This window comes from Pollicipes pollicipes, unplaced genomic scaffold, assembly GCF_011947565.3.
Source record: "Pollicipes pollicipes isolate AB1234 unplaced genomic scaffold, Ppol_2.1 Scaffold_3087;HRSCAF=3621_pilon_pilon_pilon, whole genome shotgun sequence".
Classification (NCBI taxonomy): domain Eukaryota; kingdom Metazoa; phylum Arthropoda; class Thecostraca; order Pollicipedomorpha; family Pollicipedidae; genus Pollicipes; species Pollicipes pollicipes.
The window spans coordinates 15955745-15973701 of NW_023596225.1; the positions used below are offsets into that span (position 1 = coordinate 15955745).

Genomic DNA, 17957 nt, shown 5'->3' on the forward strand with positions numbered 1-17957 from the left:
CGGCCCTGAGGGCCACACATCCCTAGAAAGTACCTGGCGATGGCTGCGGCTAACTAAGAGGGAGGGGAGGGCGTACGGGCATGACAGCGGAGACGTGGGGCCTCTGCGACCTGGCGTCTCCTGGTTTGGCTGTTGACAAGCATTCTGTGTGCGAGAGAAGTGTGAACGCGGTGGTGATGTTAGGCGGTGTTTGCTTGATGAGCACTGCCCACTGTCTAGCAGTTTTGTTTTTTATGCGCATGGACATGTCGTAAAATACACTTATTTATTTAGAAATGTTGTTTGAGGCCGTTATGCTGTCCGTCAGTTTTCAGAGCTACACCAGTTAAAATATTCCCTACAATTGCCGGGTGTAACTGGGTGACCTTTTTGCTGTTTTTGCCGACGCTAGTGTACGTTCATCAACTATCAGCCCACGTTTCCGTCCACATCCGGTCATGCGCAGCGATACATATGGCTAGTCTCAATCTCCAGCCTGCTCAGAGAAGCAGCGCAACACCACACAGAAGACACACGCGACACCACCAGCGGTCTGAGGCGGAACTACCCGGTAGGTGGCGCTGAGGTGAAAACCCTCTGTGAACAGTTCCATCTACGCAACCGGAGGGCTGGTGGAAGGGAATGTTTCACATCTGAAGATAGTGAAATAAGCATCAAATATGATGAAACGCGCTCATTTATAGCTGTTGGTGCACTTTTAAGTACAAAATACCGCTCTACAGTAGACAAAACAACTTCTGTTTAGTAAATATGCTGCTAGGTACGTCATCGTACCCTGCACAACATTGAATGAGAGCCAATTGACGGCCGCTTTAATTGGAATTTGTGCTTGCCAACGCTAGGTCAGTACCTTGGCCATTATATTTGCATTGGCCTTGATCACCGCATGGCTAATGAGACGGCAGGATTTGAATGCCATTAGGACGCCGTAAATGTCAAGGTGACTTTCAAATGCTCCCCAAATTACTCTCCCACATCCTTGCGGCCTTTGAATCTCGAGAACCAAAGAGCTTCGGGCCTTAAAAAGGGCATGGCCGTGAGCTGCATCAAAAGGTCTTCAACATGACCATTTCAGTTCAAAACCCCAAGCAAATATGGAGCATGCCTTCAATTCATCGTGCCAGCAATGCATCCGCGGTAAAATTTCATCCTCACGACTATGATTACGAAACACATCTGTGCTGGGCACATTATGCGTGTATTCCATTTAAATGATTGACGAGGAGACCTTAAATAATGCGTCAATACTATATGAATTTCTACCACAAAACAGGTCGATACAATACGGGCACACGTGGAGCGGATACCTGCGTGATAAAATGCACAGTAGAGTGAAAACTTAGGTACTACACGCGTAGCTAAAATACCCAGATCTGACACGTACGAGCTGGGTCGGCGGCACGGGAGTATGCTGACACGGCATCACAGTACTATGGATATACGAACACGTCATATCACTGCGCCGATACACAAGTCTGACCCGCGTCTCCCGACCGCGTGCGCTTGAGCTACCCAACACTTGGTCGTCACGGTCACGAAGTCCGGCGGTCGCGGACCACGGCCGCGACACGCGCGCCTGTGGCCGCCCGCGCCGGTACCCGGCGCAGGTACCGGTCCGGCCGCCGCCGCCACCGACTCCGACTTTGCGAGCATCGGCAGAGGGCAGCACGGCGCCCCGCCCCGCCCGGCCAGCAGGAGCGGGTGGTCCGCCGCAGCGGCCGTCACACGCGGACACCACCTGGCCCGACCACGGGCGCCGCCGCCGGGCGCGACTCTCGAGTCCCGGCGCCGCTCGCTAAGGAAGGTGTCCGCCTCGCCGGCCGCCGCCGGCCCCCGCCGGGGCTCGGCGTCCGGCCAGAGGTAGACGGAGCAGGCGCCGGCCGCCGCCTCACAGCGGCAGCAGCCGGGGTCGACCGCGCCGCGCCAGCACGCGGCCCCGTCCGCCGGCGCCGGAATGTTGCAGTCTTTGCTAGTCCCTCGCCACTTTACGCTCCTTGGACCGGTGCAGCCGCTTGTGGTAGCTCTGCGCCATGGAGTTAACGATGGACACGACAAAGTAGATAACCATGATGATGATGACTTTCTCGAAGATGGCGGACAGCAAGCTCTCCGAGCTCTGCGAAAAGGCCAGGGGTTAGGGATGAGGGGTTACGTGCCGCTGACAAGCCCGCCCTCCAGATGGCCAACGGCACCGCAACATCGGAGGTTGAGATGAAAGCAACGCATTGGAGGCGAAAGCCGAGTACGAGCTCCGTTTCAAACCGACACATACTGGATTCCAAATCACCGATCCGCCCGCCCGTGACAGTATACCAGGGGATCGCCACTCTCCCATTATACCGGAGTCGCCGGGCTTCACACATCCGTCTGCCTGTCCTGTCCCGACCCCTCCGATGAGCAGCGCAAGCTGCTGTGCCCCACACAGACCGACTTACTGAGCATGAGCAGCCCAACACACAAACATCCACCGCCGCTCCGACCGTTCTCCCTACAGCGTCCGCCCCCCCCCCCCCCCCTCGCGCCGCTCAAGCGCCGCCGTCCGCAGCCGGACCCGAGCCTCACCGGTGCCGCGCCCTCGCCCGGCTTCCGATGCAGCTTCTCCTTCTGCTTGCTGAGCAGCTCCTTGAAGGGGCCCTGCACCTTGTCGCCCAGCGGCAGGCGGCCCAGCAGCTCCACGGCCGACTCCACCAGGCTCTCGTTGAATGTCACGATCACGAACATCTTCTGAATGTGCATCTTGATCACCGCCTGGCCCAGACGGAGGGAGAGAGAGGTCGTCGTTAGGCCTCTCGGATGCGTTGCAGGGCTCGCGCGTACCGTATGACACACCTTATGATGTTCTGGACCCCGTATGTATTTACCACCGTGTACAGAGTGAAGGCCCGCACGAAGATTTGTCAAACCTAACGTTCATACGCCCAATCGCTATACCCCAAACCACCCGGCACTCCGGATACTCGGAGAAGTACTTCGTCAAAGTATGATAACACAGGGACACCACCATAACCGCCGTGGGAACTTAACGCGATAACCATAACTATAACCATGGGCCATGAAACAGAGGTCGAGCGGCGGGCACGGCCACGGGACACGTTCGGGTCGGATCCAGAAGCAGCCGATCGATGGCATATTTCTAGCCTTCCTCGATCTGACAGCCCGGGCAATAAGAGTCCATTTGCACTCCATTTGCTCAGAATGCACGTCATGCAAGGATGGATGTGGACGTCAGGACACATTTGTCTGTCCTGGATATGACATTTAGCATCCCCAATGCCCAGCGTTCGCAGTTCCCTATGCTCCGTGCATGGCATTTGAGGGTATTTGACGGACAGTGCAGTTAGGTATTCACAACACGCCACATGGGCGCACTTATCATCACGTCGAAGCAGCATCTGGCAACCCATCACGGGGAAAGCAAACTCAAGCGCATACGACCTGCCAACACAAAAATAATGCTGTCTGGGAAAATGTGCGGACGGCACCCGAAATCTCTCCTGACTTGATTCGTCTGACAACAGTCCGCTAACGCTGCCCCGACCATGGACCATACTCAGAGCCGTTCTCACACCTATGAATAACTCGGATGAACGACTGGTCAACTGAACCGGTTTCCTTGGCATACAAAGGGCCGAATTTTGCCGCGCTGGCGGCAGCCACACGGCGCTGATCCATACCTTGCCGATGAGCGTGGCACCGAAGAATGTCCAGAACGGCACCAGGAAGTGGCCGCACGTGATGCCGGCCAGGTCGAACAGCGGGTTCGGGATGGAGGCGCACGCCAGGATACCGAAGAACCCGACCCGTTCCACTAGCCGCTCCACCTGCGCACGTCAGGTGGTCAGACAACGTAACCAGTAATGGTAACACGGCACCGAGCCAGACACCGTGCCGGCCACGGTAACACGGCACCGGGCCAGACACGTACTGGCCACGGTAACACGGCACCGGGTCAGACACCGTACCGGCCAAGGTAACACGCACCGGGTCAGACCCGTACCCGGCCAAGGTAACACGGCACCGGGTCAGACACGTACCCGGCCAAGGTAAACGGCACCGGGTCAGACACCGTACCGCCACGGTAACACGCCGGGTCAATACTGTACCCGGCGTACACGCACCGGTCAGACACCGTACCCGCCAGGTAACACGGCACCGGGTCAGACACGTACCGGCCAAGGTAACACGCCCGGCAGACACCGTACCGCCAAACACGCCGGTCGTACACGGCCACGGTACGGGTCAGACACCGTACCGGCCACGGTAACACGGCACCGGGTCAGATACTGTACCGGCCACGGTAACACGGCACCGGGTCAGACACCGTACCCGGCCACGGTAACACGGCACCGGGTCAGACACTGTACCGGCCACGGTAACACGGCACCGGGTCAGACACCGTACCGGCCACGGTAACACGGCACCGGGTCAGACTGTACCCGGCCAGGTAACACGGCACCGGGTCAGACACGTACCCGGCCAAGGTAACACGGCACCGGGCCACTGTACCCGGCCACGGTAACACGGCACCGGGTCAGACACCGTACCGGCCACGGTAACACGGCACCGGGTCAGACACTGTACCGGCCACGGTAACACGGCACCGGGTCAGACACTGTACCGGCCACGGTAACACGGCACAGGGCAGACACCGTACCCGGCCAAGGTAACACGGCACCGGGTCAGACACTGTACCGGCCACGGTAACACGGCACCGGGACAGACACTGTACCCGGCCACGGTAACACGGCACCGGGTCAGACACCGTACCCGGCCAAGGTAACACGGCACCGGGTCAGACACCGTACCCGGCCAAGGTAACACGGCACCGGGTCAGATACTGTACCCGGCCACGGTAACACGGCACCGGGTCAGATACTGTACCCGGCCACGGTAACACGGCACCGAGCCAGACGCCGTACCGGCCACGGTAACACGGCACCGAGCCAGACACCGTACCGGCCACGGTAACACGGCACCGGGTCAGACACTGTACCCGGCCACGGTAACACGGCACCGGGTCAGACACTGTACCGGCCAAGGTAACACGGCACCGGGTCAGACACTGTACCGGCCAAGGTAACACGGCACCGGGTCAGATACTGTACCGGCCAAGGTAACACGACACCGGGTCAGACACCGTACCCGGCCAAGGTAACACGGCACCGGGTCAGACACCGTACCCGGCCAAGGTAACACGGCACCGGGTCAGACACCGTACCCGGCCAAGGTAACACGACACCGGGTCAGACACCGTACCCGGCCAAGGTAACACGGCACCGGGTCAGACACCGTACCCGGCCAAGGTAACACGGCACCGGGTCAGATACTGTACCCGGCCACGGTAACACGGCACCGGGTCAGACACCGTGCCCGGCCAAGGTAACACGGCACCGGGTCAGACACCGTACCGGCCACGGTAACACGGCACCGGGTCAGACACCGTACCGGCCAAGGTAACACGGCACCGGGTCAGACACCGTACCGGCCACGGTAACACGGCACCGGGTCAGACACCGTACCGGCCACGGTAACACGGCACCGGGTCAGACACTGTACCCAGCCAAGGTAACACGACACCGGGTCAGACACCGTACCCGGCCAAGGTAACACGACACCGGGTCAGACACCGTACCCGGCCAAGGTAACACGGCACCGGGTCAGACACCGTACCCGGCCAAGGTAACACGGCACCGGGTCAGACACCGTACCGGCCACGGTAACACGGCACCGGGTCAGACACCGTACCGGCCAAGGTAACACGGCACCGGGTCAGATACTGTACCCGGCCAAGGTAACACGGCACCGGGTCAGACACTGTACCGGCCACGGTAACACGGCACCGGGTCAGACACCGTACCCGGCCAAGGTAACACGGCACCGGGTCAGATACTGTACCCGGCCACGGTAACACGGCACCGGGTCAGATACTGTACCCGGCCAAGGTAACACGACACCGGGTCAGACACCGTACCCGGCCAAGGTAACACGGCACCGGGTCAGACACTGTACCGGCCACGGTAACACGGCACCGGGTCAGACACCGTACCCGGCCAAGGTAACACGGCACCGGGTCAGATACTGTACCCGGCCAAGGTAACACGGCACCGGGTCAGACACCGTACCCGGCCAAGGTAACACACCGGGTCAGACACTGTACCCGGCCAAGGTAACACGGCACCGGGTCAGACACTGTACCGGCCAAGGTAACACGGCACCGGGTCAGACACTGTACCGGCCAAGGTAACACGGCACCGGGTCAGACACCGTACCCGGCCAAGGTAACACGCACCGGGTCAGCTACTGTACCCGGCCACGGTAACACGGCACCGGGTCAGACACCGTACCCGGCCAAGGTAACACGACACCGGGTCAGACACCGTACCCGGCCAAGGTAACACGGCACCGGGTCAGACAGTGTACCGGCCAAGGTAACACGGCACCGGGTCAGACACTGTACCGGCCAAGGTAACACGGCACCGGGTCAGGCACCGTACCCGGCCAAGGTAACACGGCACCGGGTCAGATACTGTACCCGGCCAAGGTAACACGACACCGGGTCAGACACCGTACCCGGCCAAGGTAACCCGGCACCGGGTCAGATACTGTACCCGGCCACGGTAACACGGCACCGGGTCAGACACTGCATCTGGCCACGGTAACACTGCACCGGATCAGACACCGTACCCGGCCACGGTAACACGGTAACACGGCATCGGGCCAGACACTGTACCCGGCCACGGTAACACGGCACCAGGTTCGGACACTGTACCCGGCCACGGTAACACGGCACCGGGTCAGACACCGTACCCGGCCAAGGTAACACGGCACCGGGTCAGACACCGTACCCGGCCAAGGTAACACGGCACCGGGTCAGATACTGTACCCGGCCACGGTAACACGGCACCGGGTCAGACACTGCATCTGGCCACGGTAACACTGCACCGGATCAGACACCGTACCCGGCCACGGTAACACGGTAACACGGCATCGGGCCAGACACCGTACCCGGCCACGGTAACACGGCACCAGGTTCGGACACTGTACCCGGCCACGGTAACACGGCACCAGGTTCGGACACTGTGCCGGCCACGGTAACCGGGGCTGACACCGTACCCGGCCACGGTAACCTGGGCTGACACCGTACCCGGCCACGGTAACCGGGGCTGACACCGTACTTCACGTCAAGATGGTGACGGGGCGAATCCATCGTCACCATCTTTACGTTCTTATTGTCCCTATTCCTAATGAGAAAATGTCACGACCGTAAAGAACAAATAATGTGCTAGAACTGCGCGAGAGCGGACACGTAAATATCAAACCACAACAAACAACAACCAGCCTCTCTGCACGAAATCCCTGGCTTCCCGTGCGCGGAACGGCCTCCGCCATCTGCGCACTGAGCCTTCGCAAAATCATCGCCGGTCCCGTAGAGCCACCCATACCCCTCCCTTTCCCCCACTCACGCCGAGTTTGGCGCGGTCTAGTAGCGACAAGTCGCCGGCGTTCTTCTTCTTGCGCAGCTCCTCGAACTCCTCGAAGTCCTCGTCGTCGGGCTCGACGCCGGAGAGCCGGGCGGCGCGCGCCATGAAGTAGGGCGGCAGCTCGCCGAGCGCGGTGCCGGCGCCCCACATGAACGCCTCCAGCCGCACCTTCGACATCACGGCCCACATGGTGACTGGCGCCGCGGCGGCGGCGGCGGCATCGGCGACGGCATCGGCGGCGGCAGACTCCGGAGGGCACACGATCCTGAGGGCAGCGGGCGGTGACGTCATCGCCCCGCGTCCCGCCGGCGCAGTATTGGCGCGGAGGCTCCAGCGGCACGAGGAAGGCGACTCAGTGGCACAGATCACAGTTGCGCGGCGCCAGCGGTACGATGATGCGTTGTAGACGGTGGCTCAGTCGCAGACAAAGCACAGTCTGCAGCCCAGTGATGCCTATCGCAGCTGTAAAACACCCGGCGAGTGAGGGATACCATCGGAAATGGACATTATGGGATAGAATAAAGCTGAAGCACCAGAGGCAAAAAGATCCTCAGAACACGGACCGTTCGGTGCTGCTTTCCAAGCGTCCGGTTCGACCGAACGGGGCTAGCAGTGGGGGCGTCACTCAATCCTCGGGGTAGGGCGAAGTGTGTCGGGACGGGCGGGGGGGGGGGGGGGGCGTCACTCACTGCTCCGGGTAAGGCGGCTCAGGGAAGTCGAGCGAGTCGCACTCGTAGGCGGCGAGCGTGACGGCGGCGATGTGTGGACCCAGGTACAACAGGAACGTGTGCAGCCCCGTGCCCAGGCCGACCGAGCTCAGCACGCCCAGGCCGACCCAGTACAGACACCACAGCAGCTGCTTCTCGGCCCGGCCGATCAGCTGCCGGCGACAGGTCAGCCCAGGTCAGCTCAGGTCAGGTGAGGTCAGGTCAGGTTAGCTCGGGTCAGATCACACGGTTCTTCCTCAGGAGGCACAGCGGCTCCTTGTCCGCCCGGCTGATGGGGCGGGACAGGTAACACAACCGGCATCGAGGGGCACAGAGCATACACTTCCCACTGACTCCCCAGAGGCACAACTTTACAGCGATGCACTTTCGAGTGAAACACTGGTAGTGTACGCGGAACCGCAGACTCCTCAAAGAACTGCAGCGAAACGTCTTCAACACCCACGCAGCGGACACGTAACCTAGGTTTACCAGCACTAACGGCATGCACAACGTTCATCAGCAGCAGGTAATCCCAGTAGGTTCGGCGTGAGCAAGTCGGCAACGTTCCCAGACGGCAGATGACCATATCATCCGGGTGAATGCATGAGAAACTTGGCCCTCCCGCTAATCTTTTGACAGCGGGAGACGCACGCGCTTCCGGGCGAGTACGGAATCATCGACTGAGCCCACGCCACCAGCTCAGAGCTCGGCAGCTCTGCCAGCGTTCCCGGTCCCTTCCCTCCTCCGCCGCGGACCTGCCGGGGTCCGCAGGCCGGGGGCGCCGCCCAGAGCGGGCACTCTTACCTGCTGGTGCTCGCCCTCCGTGTAGTACACCACCACGGCCAGCGCCGCCAGCATCAGCACCAGTACCACAGCTAGCCGGTTCCTCCAGAGTCTGCCGGCAGCGGACCCGGGCGGTGACGTCACCATCGGCACCGGGCGAGCGCCAGCCTCGGGGACGCGCGCGAGCGCCGCCTGAAACGTCACCCCTACCCCACCCCCTCTCGCTGCAATCAGTCGATGTTCGCATGGAAACGCGGCCTACCGCGGCTAGGGCACCTGGGCTAGCAGAGATTAAGAGCAGCTGCCACTAGTCATAATGGCGGCAAAGCACGGCGCGTCGCTCGTTACCAGGGACGGAGCCAGCTGCGGGCTCTGAGGGGCCGGCCACGCTCCGGACCGCGTACTCGGCGCATAGAGCGCTGCTCCAGTCCGAGTGGAGCCGGGTCAGAGTCCAGCCGGACCGAGCTGCGCCCGAGGCGTACTCTGACCAGCTCTGACCGAGGGTGTCAGACGGCTCTTCAGAATGCATTATCAACACTCGTGCCCCCAACGACAGGCCGGACAAGATGAGGCTCGACCGCACTTGTCCCCAGTCCGCAGTCGTACGGCCGGCACACTATGGTTTTGACAGACAGCGTTCGTGACCGCCTAGCCTCACGCAAACATCGCACGACTTTCCTTGACACCTCATCATGAAACAAGCGACGCGCCAAGGACTCGACGCGATCGTCGGAATCCTACCTAACACCGCGACCCACGAAACCCCGTACACGCCTACCGCAACCCAGCCGCCCCTCTTGCTGAGTGGAAATCCACACGGAGTCCACACTCAACGAGTGGGAGGCGTGGAAACTGCCCTCAGCGTCTTATGTGCATCTACTGCCAGCGGCGCGGCCTGCCGACTCACTTCCTGAGCAGACGAGCTGTCTCGATGAGCAGCTCTCGGCAGCAGTAGTGCAGTGTGGTGACGGGCCGCCGCCAGAGCACCAGGCCCTCGCGCTCCTCGCGCTCGGCCACCTTCACCAGGCCGATGTCCATCGGGTGGTGGCGGGCGCGGCCGTTGCGCGCGCCGGCCGCGGCCGAGCGCCGGTGGCCGCGGGACTCGGCCGCCATGCTGATGACGGTGCTGCGGCCCGCCTGGGAGTCGGCCGCCGCCTGCGCCTGTCGAGAGGGAGAGGCACGGCGCCGTCAGAACCGGCGTCAGTCGAGAGGGAGAGGCACGGCGCCGTCAGAACCTGCGCCTGTCGAGAGGGAGAGGCACGGCGCCGTCACAACTGGCGCCAGTCCACACAGACACGGGTGATCACGGCCGGTCTTTGTCCACACATACACGGGGATGTCGAGGCCCGTGTTTGTCCACACAGACGCGAAGTTGTCAGGACCTATATCCGTCCACACAAACACAGAGGGGGAGGAGGAGTCAGGGCCTGCTCCTGTCGGTAAACATGCGGTATAGGGGCTTGCGGTTGTACGCGGGTCACCACGGCCTGCGCCTGTCGACCCAGACACCGGCCAATCCCGCCGCAATCAGCGATGTAGCTGACGCACAAGACTCTGGACAGGTCGCCGGCCCGCCGCGCCGTACATCGTAACACGACAGGCGCCGTGATGGCATATTCACAACGCGGCCAGCAGAGCCAAGACAACACGCGCGCGCGCGCCGGCACCAGGCGCACGTGGAGGTCCTCTGTCGCCAGCCGGCGAGCGGCGACGCGCCGCACCGGCAGGCGGCAGGGACTCGGACGATCTCGCCTGCAGCGTGCGGACAGGTCCGCACCGGGCCACGGAGAGGCCGTCTCACAGGCTAGGGCACCCACGCACTGGCGTCTCGCAGTCTTCGCCACGCAGCACGGCCGGACAACAAAACGTCTCCTGTCAGCGGCCCCGGCGCGAACACAGGCCTGGCTGGCGCTCAGCAGGCGTAACCGACACCTGCCCGGGTGTGCACACAGGTGGACGGGGAAGGGCGCGACAGCTGTGGTGGGCATCTGCTGATATTCACCGCATATACGCGCCACCATTGAGTCGACACTCGGAAAAACACAACAAACAGGCGACTGGGAGACGCCGCGGGCCGTTTTGTGCATGGCAAGGATGGCCTGTATACAGTGCAGGGCACATTAAAACAACGTCTAGCGCCGTGCTTCAGAAAACCAATACTTGTGGGCGACAGCAAGATGTGCTACGGCCTGCATTGACAGCCTTGCGACGGACGCCGCCACGCTAGGAGTGACATCGCATCAGCCCATTAAACTGCACCTCACGCTCACAGCGACTCCTCCCGATACGCCAAGCATGCATCCACCAAAATATTCGGACCGCCAGCGCCCTGTTCGATGCAGCGCGACCTAAAGCCGTGCAAATGTCAATATTTACAAATCATCGTCGTTTTTCAGCGGCCGTGGACTTAAAAGAGCACTGGCCGTCTCCCTGCGCACATACACAAGATCAAGTCCACTAGGTCACGGTGGACGCACCCAGAGCTCCCGAGCGGAGGAGGGGGGGGGGAGGGGGGGGGGGGGGGCGACGACCGAGTGCCGATCAAGGACGGGCGTTCTCGACAGATCGACAGACCCAGCGCCGGACAATCGGAGAGATCAGCCGTGCTATCGCGGCCCGGAGGTCAGGCGATCGGAAGGAGGCGACACGGCCGTCCCGTCACCATCGCCGCGGTCCGGCGCGCGGTGCCGCCGGAGCCGTGACTTGGGCCACAACAGGGCGGGTACTCGCCAGCAGGAGCCGGGGCGCCGCTGCCGGAGCCGTGACCCGGACCACAGCAGGGCGGGTACTCGCCAGCGGGAGCCGAGCGCCGCCGCCGGAGCCGTGACCTGGACCACAGCAGGGCGGGTACTCGCCAGCAGGAGCCGGGGCGCCGCTGCCGGAGCCGTGACCCGGACCACAGCAGGGCGGGTACTCGCCAGCGGGAGCCGGGGCGCCGCCGCCAGACCTGCGCTCCTCCGCACGTGGCCGGGGCGGAGGTGCCGCGGCTCAGTGCGACTCCACGCGTCGCCGCGCGTCCTTGGGTCGGGCCGGGCCCGAACAGGCGACGCCCGCCCGGACCGTCAACACAGCTGAACTGGCACGCAGATGTGACGCCGTGTTTTGGCGGCGGCCGGCCCGGATCCCGAATCGGAGGCGCCGGGCGGAGCCGGAGATGCGGCCTCCGTCCCGCAGCAGACTGTTGGAAGCGGGCACACTTGACGTCACAAACACGTGTCGCTTTACTGCACTCGTCAACCGTGACGTGTGCTCAGAATACTGACTTGGCCCGTGTCTCGGTTCCAATGCGGTTAGTGGGTGCGCTGACGGCGAACCACTCGCGGGCAACCGGGCACAGGGCAAGGAGCACTCTTCGACCAGGGCTGGGACCGCCGGCCTGCCGAGGACGACGGCTGTTGAGCGACCTGGAGCTGTTTGTCTTTGTTCTCATATAACGTGTGCAGAGACGGCTCGGACCTCACCCGAATAATTGTCCCCCTTAAATTGCACTCGTAACAAGTGGAATATGCTTTCCGTTCACTCAAATGAGGCGCTTCAAGCTCTCCTTGTCCCAGCTTTTGTGTATATTCGTGTCTTAGTTACAACAGGCTGCCCTAGTTACGCCAACCACTCATTAAGTTCTTCCAAGTTTGTTTACAAGCAGCATTTGTCTGACAGTTGAGCTTTTGACTCGTCAGTCGGGTTTGGCCATTCGCACCGGTTCCACAACCCGTTGCAGAAAAGGCGAGAGCCAACCCCGCCGCGGCACTCCCGTCCATGCCGGATCTCGCGCGAGGAGGACACCACGAACACCGAATACCGTTCGACAACACGTGGCCGTGCTTTTGTGTCAACCCTGCAAGATCGCACGAGCCAGGGCTACTCTAACCGTGGACTCACAAGACCAGTCCAAAACACATAGCACACAAGCACAGCGAGCAGAGCACTCGGACCCCCCGCTGGCCAGGCCACCGGGCGCCTCGCGGGCGGGTGTTAGCCGGCCGGGTGACGGGTTGCGCCGCGCGCCACTTGGCAGGCGGCTGTGTCCCCGCTTCACGGGTGACCCCCGCCCGGCCACCTGGCGGCCGGCCAGCCTCGAACCACACATCCCCCGGCTGCCGCCGACCCGGGGCCGGGCTCGACCGACGCCTCGGGCGCGCCGCTCGCGGGGCCCGGCCGCGCCGCGTCCCCTCCGGCCGGGTCCCAGCCCGCCACCTACCACGTGCGAGGGCAGGTTGACGACCGTGTACGCCGAGCCGTTCATGGTGCCGTTCGCTCCGCGTCCGCCAACGTCGCACAGCGCGGCAGAGCGCGGCGTCTCTCACTGCACACGCCGGGCCGCCGACCGTCGCGTCGGAGGCAGCCGCAGGACTGAGTGCGCCGCGGCCGGGCCGCGGGCGTGCGCCCGCCGCCCGGGACCCCTGACCCCGGGGGCGGCCGGTCGACGGACCGCCGATAACCGCCTGGCCGAGGGCACTCGAAGGACCGGGCGTCGGGGCGGGCTGGGCCGGGGAGGGGCGACGGGGCACTGTCGCCCACAGCCGGCCGCTCGTCAGGGAGCAGACAGCCGGAGGGGAGGGGGAGGACGGGGGAGGGGTGCAACAGTCCAACGTCGAACGTCTCGAACGTACGGAGACGAGACGGTGGGTGGGGGTGAGGGGGACGGGATTCGGGGGTGGAGGGCGGGTACCCTGTTGACAGTGGCCATGCCAGCGTTTCTAGGGTGGCCCCGACATGAGCAGTTTGAATCACACGAACACCAGTTCGCCTTCATTACACCAGTAGCTCAAGAGATGGGGGGGGGGGGGGGGGTGACAGGCATCAAGTCCTGATAAGTAAATTGACGTCTTTAAGTTCCGCAATCAATGGCTACTTAGTTTCCGTCATTGCTAAGACATTCACACCAAAAACGGTGGGCGATATAAACGACGATAAGGATGACAATATCCCATTGTCGGGGCAAGAAGCAGGCAGAAAGGCCGCTGACCGGAGAGGGGTCAACACGTGAAACTAGGATGGCAGACTTCCACTGGGCCATTTCGGCAAGTTCCGAGGACAGGCAAGTGCCCTGGTGTTTCACTGAGGGACATGTCCGACAACACATCCGCGGCTTAATTCCCCTAATGTCCGATCTGTCACATGTCCAATCTCACGTCTGAGTGTGACAGCCCGCACGCATGACAGCGGTGTTTACGAAACCAAGGTCACGCCGACTGAATCCATATTACCGTTTTGTACAGCTATGACACCAATTATTCCTATGCCCACACGTATGGCCCCTACTCATGCCTATTGTCATTATCGTGTCCATGCATCTACCTCTACTCGCATTCATCATTTTACCCCGATGCATAAAAGGCATATGCATATGCGTGCCCATCCATTTCAAACGGAGAAAAAGATTTAAAATGTATGCGCTTCAATATAAAATGGTTTTACCAACAGCTTTTTATCAGTGTAAGCAATTTCACTTATCACACTGGGATAACTATCCTACTTAGTTCGGGTCTTAAAACGAACTGGAAATCCTGCACTTTCAGCGTATGCTGACGGTTCTTATGTGGGAGAGGAGGGCGCAGTGGAGACGTTGGGAGAAGGGATAGAAAGCAAACTAACGGTGAAGCTGTAAGCAAAGCAGTGGATCAAGATCGTATTTTGATGAAAAGCACACTTTGCCTCACACGAAACTGAGGCCAACTTCGCTGTGACAAACTTTCGGTTGATTCCAAAACCACCACTCGCCTTTTTCGCATTGACCTACGCTGTGCTAACACCAGCGCCGTGAGTGAAATCGGCTTCGGCTTCGGAAATCGCTGTTTTCTTTCCGTGGCTCCCAGTTCGGCTTCCGTTCAGCCATTTCATACGACCGACTTCAACTTCGACTTAGGCTTTGGCTTCGGCTTCGTGCAATTTCAAAAGGTTGCCTGCGGATTCGGTCGTGTCTTTCACCATTTTTGACCGTTGACTGTAGTTTCGTCCGCGAACAATCCTTGAATTACGGCTCCTGATTCAGTTTCATACGCGATGTGGAACTGTTGACCTCGGTCTCATTAAGACGAGAACAACAGTCCGATCATCTTCCACTATTAACATCTCGTCTCAGCCGCTTTGAAGACCCGGATGTTTTCTCATCCCATACCTTTCAGCGGTCGCGAAGATAGGTTTAATTTACAACACGGCCTTGTACACCAGATTCGGCTTCAGCGTCAGCCTCGTGATGTCAGGCTATGGTGGATGGAGCGGACCTTTTGTCAGTGGCCAGCACGTTTGTACCGTCAGAATAACCGCAAACTCGGCGCCTTCATTAAGGAGGCTCAGGTCATTTGAGAACATGCAGAATGATGCTTTGGTATTGAGGCAGCAATGCGCGCTTCTTGCGAGAAGTGTTAGCATTCTGGGAGTTAGCTGTAGCGTGCAAGGATGCTTGCATCCCTGCATGCTACAGCTAACTCCCAAACGTCTTACCATAAGTGAAAATTTAGTATGTGACTTGGAATGAAATGGGCCTCTGACTGATACTTCAGGTCACGACGCTACGGGCCGCGATTCTTTACTTGACCTACAGCCAGTTCTTCGGGCCCCTGTGCCCTTAAACCGGGTTAGCTCCGGTAGGCCCCTCCCCGGGCCTCATCGAACACTTCCCTCGGTCGGCTTGGGACCCTTGCGAGCACAGTGCCCTCTGTCACACGCTGTAGAACCCAGACAGATGCGAGGCCCCACACCAGTGTAATTCCCTGCCCCCCCCCCCGCACACTTTAAACGTGATTGGGAAATGGGTCCTCAGGCCCATACTGAAACGGAGCCGACTGTGTGATACAGTGGAGCCTGATCGACATATAGGCCTATATCGGCCCAGGGGGTCTCCGATCGGCACAAAGGGCCTTCTGGTCGTTATCTGAGGTCTTCACAGGTCGGGCCATTGAATAAGACTCCGACCAGCCCTTAATGCCTTCAGACCCTCCAATCGGGTCCTTGATCGTCGGACCCGGCGGGCCCTTTAGGCTCTTTGGGCCTCCTCGAATACTGCCTCTGGCCGACTCGCGGCCCATTGTCAACACAGGGCCCCTGTCAGGCGCTGTGGGAGTCCAGAGCAATGTGAATCGCTGGCCCCAGCTTTGTCCCTGCTTGAAAACAGGCTCTTAGGCCCATGCCGTCAAGAGGCCGGGTATGTGTTGCTGGTGGTGTCTGACCAAAAAAAGGCTCTTATCGGCTCAGAGAGGTCCTGATCAGTGTGCAGGGCACTCTGACTGGCATTGGAGTGCCTGGCCCTGTAGGCCAGGGCCCCTGAATGAAACCTCAAGCTGGCCTTTCAGGCCCTTTGCACCCTAAAATTGGGCCCACAATCATGGGTTATGAGGGACCTTTTGAGCCCCTTTGGAACCTAAGGGGGGAGGGGCAAATGCACAAAATGCCATGACAGTGTTTCCCATTTTCAACAAATTCCTACTGCATAAAAGGAGTTTGAAATGGTTTATTATTTTGATACTCCAAATTTCAAATACAAAGACATGCCTAGCATAACATGTAACACACACAGTTGCCTGTCCCAACAATCAAATGGCAAACCCAAAAAAATCCAGCCCAAGTGTGTAGATCCCAGCTTGCACATGTCTTCTGTCATCAACTGTGTGTTTCATTGGTGACTTCTTTTAAACGTAATATCTAAGTCTATCCGGTTGTCACCATCCACACTTTCAGCCATTTATCTTAAGTACTTTGCTGATTTAAAATATATGGCCATAGCTGTTATGGCCTCTGCATGATAAGCCTACAAACCACACAGTGCAAACCAAAAGGAAGTCAAATTATTTCAACATACATGTCATTATGTGTTTGGCTGCATGCATGGACATGGTATCAAAATTATTACTATGATGGTTTTTAAAGAGTTAAGTATTGATTTCACTATTTTTTAACACACCCTTTAAAACAAAAGGTGCATTTTTAGTTGTTCATGCAATTATTTACTAGCTTGAGGCATTCCCACATTATATTATGCACGACAGCAAAACTGGGCCTGATAGAGCTCTGGCAATAAAGCTGGCAGGCCTGTCTAGCTGTTCACTGGGGTTTTCATGAGTATTAACTGCAGTGGTCATTCAGAGCCCAAACCAATCACGGATGTAGCTCACACCAGTAATTTCACACCAGTAAAAATCACACCAGTGATTTTTTCTAATGTCAGGTAGGAAAATACACCTACACCCCATAACATAATGGAAGCAAAACAGGGGATAGAGGAGGAGGTTTCCAGCAGTGTAATGTTGCACTCAGGTTTGGCTGCAAATCAGTGATGCCAAAAATCTTTAACAAAATGAAACCTTAAAGCTATGTACAAATAGCTTCCAACAGCAGCAACACACCAGGCAGGTTGTGCATGTGACTGCTATTTAATCATATTTGCAACATGTCTTACAATTAAACAAAACAAATTCACACGGAATTAACACCAATATGGCAAGCCAACACAGGGTAAATACATATTCTTGTTGACTCAGCATATCAATCTGATGCACCAAAAATTTCAATCAAGTTATAGACTTTCCAGCTTGAAAAAAATGGAAGGACTTTCTATTTGGGCCATGTCTCTTCAACAGATGAGATCAGCTGGGGAACAACAAAGCCACAGTACACACAGTACACAGCTTACCACTCCAGAACAGGCACAACTTAAGACATGAAAAACATTCTTACCTTAAAACCGAACGCTCTAGAGTCGAGAGGACCGAAGCTTGACCAGGTTAACAGTCCAGACGCAGAGCAGGAATTAATATCATCCTGAATACCTCAAGCGTTTAAAGGCGCGATTTACGTGCACGAAAACTAATCCTTATGCTCGTACAATTCAGGAACAAGGGACGGCGCCGCTTGAACAGAATGGACGTTCGCACTCAACTTATCATAAAAGTTAGTGACCCGTAAATCCACCGTTCCACTCACAAACTAACTGATTTAAATGCACAGCACCCGACGGGCGGGCCCTCGGCGATTCCAAGACCGAGGCAAG

General features: G+C 59.1%; 1 protein-coding gene across 1 annotated transcript; it reads right to left on the bottom strand.

Annotated features, from left to right (window-relative positions):
- Positions 1-1888: 1888 nt before the first annotated feature.
- On the bottom strand, positions 1889-17944 carry Tango5 (Transport and Golgi organization 5). Its single transcript, XM_037238819.1, has 8 exons — positions 17645-17944; positions 9879-10132; positions 8993-9083; positions 8171-8361; positions 7464-7746; positions 3675-3821; positions 2563-2748; positions 1889-2116 (listed from the first exon to the last, which is right to left on the bottom strand). Exons 2-8 carry the CDS (start codon positions 10082-10084, stop codon positions 1970-1972), a joined length of 1251 nt encoding a protein of 416 aa, XP_037094714.1. The 5' UTR covers positions 10085-10132; positions 17645-17944; the 3' UTR covers positions 1889-1969.
- Positions 17945-17957: the final 13 nt, after the last annotated feature.